The sequence below is a fragment of the Anomalospiza imberbis genome, unplaced genomic scaffold (assembly GCF_031753505.1).
Source record: "Anomalospiza imberbis isolate Cuckoo-Finch-1a 21T00152 unplaced genomic scaffold, ASM3175350v1 scaffold_55, whole genome shotgun sequence".
Taxonomy (NCBI): domain Eukaryota; kingdom Metazoa; phylum Chordata; class Aves; order Passeriformes; family Viduidae; genus Anomalospiza; species Anomalospiza imberbis.
Window position 1 is genome coordinate 216,015 of NW_027100162.1, and position 10,810 is coordinate 226,824.

Genomic DNA, 10,810 nt, shown 5'->3' on the forward strand with positions numbered 1-10,810 from the left:
TCCATTCCTTCCCTTTCTCCCCAGTTTCACAGTGAAGGGTGCAGGTCCCAGGATGCAAAACTTGGCATCCTACTTCACTGTTGAGCCTCAGTCAGGCATGCTGACTGCCTCCCAGCCTAGTGTGAATATTGAGATGCTCTTCCACCCCAAAAGTGAAATCGTCCTCAAGAACAAGCCCATCCTGTACTGCCAGGTGAGCTGCCTGGGCCAGGCTGCGTTATCACACGGTGTTCTGGGAGCGTAAACAGGATAGGTGTCTAATGGAAGGAGGCCTTTAACTGGAGAATCCTCTCTCCTACATACACAAACAAAGGCTTTCAAAACCATTTGGGAGGCTTCCGAAGTGGAGCTGAGAATCTGACTCTGGAGGAGGTGCTTAAACAGGGAGGGGTAAAGGGATGGAGGCCTGGGGTGGAGGCTGGGGGCTGGGGTAGAGGCTGGCCTCTTTGCTTTGGTTACCACCCTTCCTGTGGACGCAGGTGATAGATGCCAGCTCAGGTGGAAGAGGCCAGGCTCTCGCCGACGTCCCAGTGAGGGTGTCGGCGAAAGCTGTGTACAGCAAGTACAGCATTGAGCCTGCCTCACCCATCGACTTCGGAGCCGTGATCAAGGGCACCAAGAAGACCCAGACTGTCGTGCTGGAGAACAAAGGCATGCTCAGCTTCAAATTCCACATCCGCCGTGCACCTAAGAAGGCATCCGCATTGGAAAGCAAAAGGTAGGAGAAGCCCTGCACCACCCTTCCTGTGTGAGGAGGCACCACCCCACGGCTGCAGTGTGGCAGGCAGCCAGGAGACCTGGGCTATCGTCCATTTGCATCCCTGGCCTGGGGAGAGGGAGCAAAAAACCACCTCGGTATCCCCATGTGTAGTATGAAGCTGGTGATAGAGCTGCTCTGTCCAGCACTGGGAGCTGCAGGCTGCTCTCTGGGAGCCATCAGGAGCACAAAGGCTTTCCTCTGTGAGGAAGAAGGCCAGCTTTGGCCTCAGAGGAAGGTAGGGGAGGTCAGCATGACAGATACCTGTCGCTGTTGAGGCAGGACGGGAATGAAAGAACTCCAGTTCAGAAGGCGAGAAGAAAACTGATTTATTTCAAATGCACTGCTCTGTTTAGAGAGAACATCGTGCGGACCAATTTCATTGGTCTTAAAGTAAAAACACCTCACACCATTGGTGCACAGTGAATGACACACGATGGCAGAACATATATATATAACAATGTGAACAACAAGAGAGATGGAGAATTATTTACGTTCTTTTCCAACTCTCTCCCAGGCCCAGCCTGGTAGAAATGTCTCCTTTTCTCTCTGACTGAACTGAGAATATCCACAGATACCTCTGCTTTCTCCCCTCAGTTCAAAGCAAGAGGAATCTGCAAAGCGCTCGGCGAGAAGGAAATCGAGCTGCACAACACAGGTGGGTGGCTCCTGCTCCCCAGCAGTGCTGCTGCAGGGGATGTGAGAAGATGCCGCTGTGCCCGGGCTGGGGGCTCGTCGCCATAGGGTGGGACATGGTCTGCAGGATGGAGTCCAGTATCTGCTCAGTCCCCCTGGCAGTCCTGTACTCTGCCTCTGACCTGGAGTTGTGGGGTCAACAGAGGGGAGCAGGTCCTGTGTTTGGTAGCTGCAAGCCAGCACTGAACTCCCAATCCACAGAGCTCAGACAACATTGCTTTTTCTTGTTCCCAGTTCCCTCCCATCATTTCTCACAGCTATTTCTGCTCTCCTGTGTTACCTCTGGAGGCTGAAGGATCACAGCTACCACCTTCAATCTTCACACTCAAACTCCTTTCTCTCTGCCACTTGGGACAGGCTTGCAGCTCCTCTTGGCTTGTTGCTCTCAGCCTGGGGCTGCCTTTGGGCCGTGGAGTCATCCTTCCCTGCCCTGGGACTGGGTGCTTGGGCCCAGCTGGAGGCCAAGGCAGGACATACTCTTTGTAGGGTGCTCGAGGCACAGCTATTAGCCGTCAGCCTCTCCTGGAACTTTTTCTGCAGAGTCCCCTCAATGTTGGCATGTTCACGGTGTCCCCCTGCTCCGGCTCCATCGATCCCTGGGGCCAGCAGAAGATCACAGTGGAATGCCTCGCCGAGCAGGAGGGGACATGTGAGGAGCAGCTCTACATTGACATCACGGGCAGACACCCCAAGGACAATCCCCTCGGCATTCCCTTTACCCTGATTGCCGAGTCCTGCCTCCCAGTTAACTGTTAATAAACAATTGTTAATAAATTGTTAATTGTCAGCTTGTCTTGGTTTGAAAGACAGGTGTCTGCCGGACCTCTCTGGAATGGAGAATGGGACCCCCTTCCCTCCAAATTATTATAATATTGAAATTAAGGGGCTTTCGGACAAAGATATGGGAAAAAGGAGCAGCAGTTCTTTACCAGTATGTACAACTAGGCAAACAAACAACAGCAACGACAAACAGAACCAGATACCCAACCGCAGCCTTCCCTCGGCTGCAGGCACCTTCCCTTCGGTGTAGTTCCAGTCACAGCCGGGCAGGGAAAGGAGGCAAATAATGAATAAAGCTAGAGAAACTTTAATTATTATTGAGGGGCTCAGAGAGGGACACAGCCCTCGAGGTGTGGCCTCACCAGTGCCCAGCACAGAAGGACAATCACTGCCCTGGTCCTGATGGCTACACTATCGCTGAGACAGGCCTGGTGCTATTGGCCTTCTTGCCCACCTGGGCACACCTGGGCTCAGGTCCAGCCCTTGTCCATCAGCTTCCCAGCTGGTTAGTGTGGCCAAAGCGTACGAGCCGGCTCTTGGTCCTGTTTAACCTCATGCCAGTGGTGTCAGCCCGTGGATCCAGCCTGTCCGGGGCCCTCTGCAGCCTTCCTGTCCTCCAGCAGGTCTGGCTTGGTGTCATCCACAGGAGGACATTGAGGTGCTGGAGCAGGTCCAGAGAAGAGAAAGGAAGTTGATTAAGGGTCTAGAGAATAAGCCTGATGAGAAATGGCTGAGAGAACGAAGGGAGCTGGGGAGGGCTCAGTCTTGAGCAAAGGAGGCCCAGGGGGAACTGTTGCTATTGGACATGAAATGAGTACACAGGAGCTTGGTAAGTTCAAAAGAGAAAAAGAACCAATTTTATTTCTGACTTTGCAATATATAGAATTCTAAAAGTGACAGTGGATTGGAGGGTGAAATTGCTACCTTTCTAGCCACACTGGTCAAACTAACAGTCCATCAATTCTCTTCTCCAACAAGGAAGAGTGCAAAACAATCATTATTTACATGAACAGTGTATGAGAACTCCAGTAGAAATATGCAAACATCAGAAGGCGTAGAAAACTGTTAAAAGAACATTAAAACTTTCAAAAGGACTATAAAGGAAAACTTAACACTTTTAAAAATCAGGGCAACAGGGAACGTTGTCACTCTCTACACCAGCTTGGCAGGAGGTTGTAGTAAGATGGGGATCGGGCTCTCCTCACGGACGAACAGTGACAGGACAAGAGGACACAGTAGACATAAATCCCTAGAATTGTTAACAGTTCTCTGGTCTTTTCATCCACAAAGCACACAGTATTCTACAGTTTTAGAGCTATAATGAATCTCTGAAAGCATATTAAGCTGGAATCAAATAATAATTTAATTGCCAATAGCAAGAATCCTGTTCAATTATTTGAGCAGGAAGAGCAACTCCACCTGCCTTTGAAAATTTGTAATAAAATTAATGGTGTAAGTTCTTCAGCAGCAATTGTTTGGGTCATCTCTGGATATAACATATAGGCAGTTTAACCATGATTTTCTTGAATGGTTCCTAAATTGCACTGTGTTTTCTTAATGGTTGTGCATGTTTTCCTTAATTTTCTAGCTAGTGTGGGCAAGGACAAAATACACAAGATACAAATTCACAAAGTCAGGAGGTTCTGGATTGTTCATGCATAATCTGTGACCAAAGCCTCATGTCAGTCACACAGTGCAGTCTCAAGCTCAGCAAAAAGATTTTCCGCTTAGAAAAGCACAGTTTTTATAAATAAATCTGTTACCTTTATGTATTTAGTGGCTATTTCTATGATTCCTGCCTTTGACTTGCTCTTGCATGGTTTAAATGCAAGACACTCAAAATACACGCCAAAAGAACTCGGTCAGGTGACTCCAGCCCGAAGCAGGTTCAAACCAGTGCTCTGGCCAGAATCTGCTTCTTGGTTCTCATGTGACATTCCCACGTGTTACGAGTTGAAAGTGAAGCCTTGTCTTGAATTAGTCTAATAAAACATTGTCCATCTGGAATAGAAAAGACCATAATTCCAGTCTTTTATGAAAACCTTACAAATTAACTTGGGAAGAATAAATAAAAAATCTTTTTACGTATGTAATTTGAAGATAATTTTGTGTTCTCATGATTTATCCTAATGGTGGCAAATTTATTGAGATGAGAGAGGAGCAAGGAATCTGCCTGCCTTTATGTTTCGACCTTGTTGTCTAACAGCAGCTGCATCACTGGAAAATGTGTTCTAATGACAATATTTATTTTTTCAATAGGAGACAAAACTGCTTTATAGAGTTCTGGGTTGAGCCAAATGACTTTTAAAGCCCAGAAATTAAAATCTGAAATGTGTCAGCTTAGATTCTAGCTTTGTTTTCAGCTGCTGCTGATGCAGGTTTTCCCTTTTGGTGTCTAACTGACACACTGTTAAAAACGGGAACACACTCCCGCTTCTAAAGTGATTTCAGCATTTATGATAAGGCCTAAAGCAGAGGGGGCCCGTGGGTAGAGCAGGAGCGTTCCTGAGCAAGGATGCTGCAGAGCTGGTGCTGGATCTTCCTTTCTTGAGCAGCGATGTTCCCGATGGTCCAGGTGGAGCGGCACAGTCCCACCGACGCGGATGCCCCCTTTTTATACTGTTTTTTGTTCCTTTGGCTTGGTTTCTGTTGGGATCCTTCATTTGCACGAAGGTTAAGGCGCTGATTGGCCCTTACAGTTCTGTCCAGGCTGGCTCGTTTTCGCTTGGTGGGATGCACTTTACTTTAGGTGTAATACAGTAAGTTGAGCACCATATTTCTTACAACTCCCCTTTTAATCCCATTTACACTATAATAACCAAACCAACAGTACATGCTTAACAATTATCAACTGTTTTACAACAGTTTCTAACCCGTTTTTGACAGTAATCTTCTTCAGTAAATTGTAACTCCAACCTGCAATCTCTCTTGAGGCAGTGGAGTGGGATTCATTTCTCCCACCGGTTTACTTTTAAATGGTGGCAGACATCAGTAACCCAAAAATCTGGGCAAAATCCCTGGAGAGACCTCTGATTTTATGGGGAAAAGCAGGAATCCTGTCCCTTGCACCGACCTGCCACATCCAGGTCCACCTCAACCTCAGCGCTTGAAGAAGACTCTGCAGGTGTGATTTGCCTTTGTCCAAGGGACAGATGTTCTTCAGGAAAAGGGACAAATTTCCCTGGTGAAATTCCGATGGGAGTCCAAAATTGCATTTTGAGGGTTTTGCTGGTTGTAAGTGAATATTTTGGTTCTTGTGGAGTTTCTGCTGTAGAACTGTTGCATCCTGGGTTTGGGTTCAAATTATGGTTTTTTTCTTTGTTAGTTTTCCAGTTCTCTGTACCCTCGTGCATCCCCTGGGTTTTCCCCTAGTGCGGTTTCCGTGCCCGTCTCCCCGTTCTCGCGGTCCCACTCACCCCAAAGCCCCGTGTCCGCTCCTGCCGTGTTCCCTTTGGTCGCTGCAGTACACGTCATCACCGTGATGTCTGTACCCATTGGGCGGGAGGGCTCCCCGTGCGCCCTGTCCCTTCCCTATTTCATCCCACTCCTCGGCATGCTCGAGGCCATTTGCGTCCGTGCGAAGCGGGCAGCGGCTGCAGCTTTTCCACCGCAGCTCTCGCAGCCAATAAAGCATCGAACCGCCACACGGATGCATTTAGACAAATTCCCTGCCTCTTTGTTTCTTCCCTCGCGCTGACGGCGAAGCGCGGCCAACAGCCCACCCCGGAGCGCGGCAGCAAAAGCGCCCGGAAACTGCGGTGAGCCCCGGCCCCGACGAAAAGCTGAGACGCCCAAGCCAGGCGTTCGAGAGCGGACCGGGGCTGAGAAAAGTAACGAGCAGCCGCGCAGAGGTTCCCCTCCCCCATTTTTGGGGGGTCTCCCATGGTGCCCCCTCCCCAAAACGCTCCGAGGGCCCCCTGAAGTGGCTCCTGTTCCACCGGCAGGTGCCCCCTGATCCAGGATGGCCTCCAGTGAGTCTGGGGGGCTCTGGGGGGATTTTGGGAGGATTTTGGTGGCATTTTTGGGTTTTGGCAGATTTTGTTGTGAGTTTAGGGGGAATTATTGGATTTTGGAGAGGATTACTGGGTTTTAGGGGGTTACGGGACTTAGCAGGGTTTTGTGGATTTGAGGATTTTGGATTTTGGGGAATTTTTCTAGGGTTTTGGGGGGTTATTTTTTGGGAGGTTTATTGAAATTTTTGGGAGTTTTTTTTTTAATTTTGGTGGGTTTCACTGGGATTTTCTGGGATTCTTTGGGGTTTTGGAGGGATTTATTGGGATTTTTGGGGGATTTTGGGGGGTTTTAGTGGAATTCTGGGGGCTTTGGAGTTGTCCCAGGGTGTAGGGAAGGGTTGAGAGGCACCAAAATCTCCTTTAAACCCCTGAAAGTAACAATAAACCCCACAAAATCGCAATTAAATCTCACAAAATCCCATTAGAACACCCCCAAATCCCAATAAAAGCCCACAAAATCCCAATTAAGCCCCAGAAATCCCACCCCAAAATGTCTCCAAAGCCACAAGAAGCCCCACAACCCCCCCCAAATCCCCACTAAAATTCCTAAAAAACCGAAATCCCCCCAAAGAATCCCACTAAATGCCCCCACAATTCCAATAAAATGCTTCCAAATCCCCTAAAAATCCCAATAAAACCCAAAAATTATTCCAGAGAATCCCACAAAATCCCAGTAAAACCTCCCCCCAAACCCAGTAATTCTCCCCAGAAACCCCAACAATTCCCCGTAAACTCCCAACACAATTCCCCAAAGCCCAAAAAAGCCCCAAATGCCCCGAGCCCTCCTGAGCCCTCCCTGGTCCCTCCCGGTCCCGCCCAGGCCCGTCCGGGGCCGCGGCCAAAACTGCCCAGAGCGAACGCGGAGGTCCCGGAGCGGCCCCGGAGCCGATCCCGGGCTCGGCCTCGGGCTCAGCCCCTTTGGGGGATTTTGGGCCGAACCGGGCAGGTTCAGGGTGGGCTTCAGATCCCTTGCGGGGATCCCGAGCCTTTTCGGCTGGATTTTCGGCCCCTGCGGCTGATTTGAGGCCGACTCTGGTGGGGTTAAGGGGGATTTCTGATCCTTTTGGATGATTTTAGGTCCATATGGGTGACTCTTAATCCTGTATGGGGGATTTTAGGTACGTTTTTTGTGATTTTGGGCCCATTTGAGTAGGTTTTTTGCTTCTTTGGGCAATTTTAGATCAAACCAAGCCATTTAGGGTGATTTTAGGCCAAACCAGGTACTTTCAGAGTGGATTTTAGGTGCATTTGAGAGATTTAAGGGTGATTTGAAGCCATTTCATGTGTCTTTTAAAACATTTGAGGCAATTTTAGTCCCCATTGTTTGGATTTTAGAGCCCTTTGGATACTTTTAATCCCATTTGGCTGATTTCAGGCCAAACCATGTGGATGTAGGCTTCATGTGATGCCCTTTTGGGTGATTTTAGGCCAAACCGGGCTTTTTTAGGACCACACGTCCCCTTGGCCCCGCCCCTTTCCCCTCACGGTTCCGCCCTTTCCTCGCCCCCTTTCCCCTCACGGTTCCGCCCTTTCCTCGCCCCCTTTCCCCTCACGGTTCATTCATCTCCTGAGAGGTCCAGCTTGTTCTGGTGCTTTCCATGAACTGATTGAACTCTTGATTTATGAACCAATGCACTAGATGTGGAATCCTCTACACTGAACTCAGAAACAAATGCCCTCTGTCTGAGCATTTTCATCTTCTAGATCACTTTCAAGATGCCCATGGGGATGTTGCAATGATTATCCCACAGCTCTCCATTTCTGGCTGCAGGCTCTGCAGATTCTTTCTCTGCATTCAGTCCGGCTTGCATTCCCTGACAATTCCTGGTAGCCCGTCATGGTTTCTTAGGGCAGAACAGTAACAATGAAAACCTTACCAATGGCACAACTGCCCAGCCCACAAGGAAAAGAAAGAACAAGCTGTCAAGTTCTTCAAACATTTGTCCTGCTGTGCTGCAAGAGTTGAGCTGTACACACGGTGTGGAAAGCCAAGAGAAGCTGCAGTTGGTGGCACATCTTGTGACAGGAGCTGCACCTCGTTCTGCAGGAAAGGTTCTTGGAAAGAGCAAACAGGAGTGTGGAGAAGATTCTGGGAAAACTGAAACAGCTTTTAAGAAATGAAATGAAAATGGAAAGAAACAACTGAAGATGTTTTTCTCTGTTTATTTGTATGCTTCTCTTTTCCATCTTGAACTACTGCTCCATCCCCTTAATCCAAATAGATCTCATCTCTAAGATCCATGACTTGGTGAATTTTAGACACTCTAAAATACCATGAGCTACACACAGTTTGCCTTCCCCGTTTAGTTTTTCTTTTTTTTTTTTTTTTTTAAATCATTGCTGGAGAGGTAAGTGCAGTGCTTGGGTCAGGTACAAATTCTGCATTCAGGGAATGTGCCCCAATAGGGTTTGATCCTCAGCGGGGACAATGCACAGCAGCGACCGAGGGGATTCCTCTTCCCCCGTGCAGGAGTCCAGACTCTGGATCTGGGCTGAACAGGGCAAAGTTCCCATGTTTGGACAGGCTCAGGGGCTGCCCCCGGGGAGCGGGGGGCTGGGCGTGGGGGTGAGCGGGCAACGGAAAAACGGACACGGGGACAAACGGCCCCAGAGCTTCAGTTGCAGCGGCAGCAGCGGCAACAGCAGCAGCAGCTAAAGCAGCAGCAGCTCACGCAGATACTCGTATCGAGTCCCTCTGGCATCTCCTCTCCCTCTCCCGCTCTCCCTTTCCCGGTGGCCCCTCCTCTCCCAGTCTCCCTCTCCCCCTGCGGGGCCATGTCCCCAGCCTGCCCCCGGCCCCGGGCGGGGCTGCCCCGTCCTCATCCCCATCCCCGTCCCCGTCCCCGTCCCCGTCCCCGTCCCCTCCCCCGGCCATCCCGCCGGGGTCTCGCCTCCGCCCAGCTCTGGCCGTGCTGGCGGTGGCGCTGCTGGGCGGGCATCAGTGCCTGGGGCTGGGGCGGCATCGCCGTCCTTTGGCTCCGCCTGGCCCGAGCCCGGCCCCGGCCCCGGCCCCGACGTGGGCTCCAGTCCCGGCCCCGGCCCCGGCTCCTCCCGGGCCCCGCGGAGGACACACGCGGCGCGGCCGCTGCCGCCGCCTCCGCTGCGGCTTCCCCGGCCCGAGCTCCGCCGCTCGGCATTGCGGCCTCCGGCCCCGAGCCGCCGCTGTCCCGTTCCAGGGAGAGAACGCCTGGGGAGGGCCGGCCCGGGGCGGTCGGGGGGCGGTCGGGGGCCGCTCCTGGCCCCGGGCCGAGCGCTGACAGCCGCGTCCCGCCCGCAGGGAAGGCGCAGGAGGAGGCCCTGCAGGAGCGGTACCGGCTGGGTTCGCTGCTGGGCAGCGGTGGCTTCGGCAGCGTCTTCGCGGCCACGCGGCTCTCGGACGGCGCCCCGGTGAGCGGCGGGGCCGGCGGCGGGCGCAGGAGGAGGGGGTGGAGGAGGAGAAGGAGGAGGAGGGGAAGCAGGATGGGGCTCGGCGGGGCCGGCGGCGAGCTCAACCCGCTGCTCTCCTTTGCTCGCAGGTGGCCATCAAAAGGGTGCCACGGAACCGCGTCCGGCACTGGGGCGAGCTGGTGAGTGAGCGGGGCCAGCGGCAGAAGCTGGGCCGTGCCGGGCGGCGAGGAACCGGGGCCCGGCAGGGTGGGAGCCGCCGGGAGCCCTGCAGGGAGAGCGGGCATGGGCTGAGCGGGGCATGCAGAGCATCCCGGGCTGGCTGAGGGGTTCCCCAGCCCCGGCACGGCCTCAGCCCCACTGACGGCATCGCGCTCCTCCCGCAGCCCGACGGCACCAGCGCACCCCTGGAGGTCGTGCTGCTGGCCAAGGTGTCCTCTGGCTGTGCTGGTGTCATTCAGCTCCTGGAGTGGCTTGAGCTCCCCGACAGCGTCGTGCTGGTGCTGGAGCGTCCGGAGCGGTGCCAGGAGCTGTCGGGTTTCCTGGCGGAGCGGAGGTTCCTGCTGGAGGAGGAGGCGCGGGGGCTGTTCCGCCAGGTGCTGGAGGCCGTGCGGCACTGCACCAGCTGCGGGGTCCTGCACAGGGACATCAAGCCCGAGAACATCCTGCTCGACCTGGCCACCGGGCAGCTGAAGCTGATCGACTTTGGCTGTGGTGCCTTCCTCCAAGACACAGCCTACACCCAGTTTGCAGGTGAGCCCTGCCAGGGGATGCTCCTGGGCATCTCATGGCCCAGCCGGGGTGCAGCCCCGGGGCTCTCCCTATTGCAGCCGGGATGGGATTAATGCTGGAGCCTGGTTGATTTGGGAGGGGGTGTGAGGGGGACCAGCTCCCAGCACTGCCCACAGCCTTCAGCACCCACTGTGGCCTGGGCTGGGGCTGGAGCTGGGGCAGCCAGCCTGACAAAAACCCCAGTGGGGGTAGCAGAGAGGGGGGTCTGACCCCCTGCCCTGGATGGTTTGGTGTGCTGGCGAGAAGGCCTTGGACTGCTCTGCTCCCATTGTTTGCCTTGACTTGTTAACATTTTTGGGGGGCTGTGCAGGTGGGGAGTAGAGCAGGCTTTCTCCATCACTGGATGAGTTTTTCTTTTGTGTGTCATGGTTGGGCCTTCCCAGGGTTT

General features: G+C 53.0%; 2 protein-coding genes across 2 annotated transcripts; both read left to right on the plus strand.

Moving 5' to 3' along the window:
• The first annotated feature begins 3 nt into the window (after positions 1 to 3).
• Positions 4 to 863, plus strand: LOC137467253 (hydrocephalus-inducing protein homolog). The gene is made up of 2 exons (XM_068178763.1): positions 4 to 193; positions 480 to 863. The coding sequence occupies exons 1-2, from the start codon at positions 53 to 55 to the stop codon at positions 720 to 722; spliced, it is 384 nt and encodes a 127-aa protein (XP_068034864.1). The 5' UTR covers positions 4 to 52; the 3' UTR covers positions 723 to 863.
• Positions 864 to 9,105: 8,242 nt separating this feature from the next.
• Positions 9,106 to 10,620, plus strand: LOC137467233 (serine/threonine-protein kinase pim-1-like; the record flags this gene model as incomplete). Its single annotated transcript, XM_068178752.1, has 3 exons — positions 9,106 to 9,633; positions 9,762 to 9,812; positions 10,017 to 10,620. Coding segments are annotated over 3 exons (1,038 nt in total), but the record flags the coding sequence as incomplete, so codon positions are not given.
• Between the last annotated feature and the right edge of the window lie 190 nt (positions 10,621 to 10,810).

Bases quoted from the DNA above. Each gene is read 5' to 3' on its own strand.
- LOC137467253 (XM_068178763.1), top strand. From the start codon at position 53: ATGCAAAACTTGGCATCCTACTTCACTGTTGAGCCTCAGTCAGGCATG. The intron at 194-479 runs GTGAGCTGCCTG...CTGTGGACGCAG, and splicing joins AGCCCATCCTGTACTGCCAG to GTGATAGATGCCAGCTCAGG.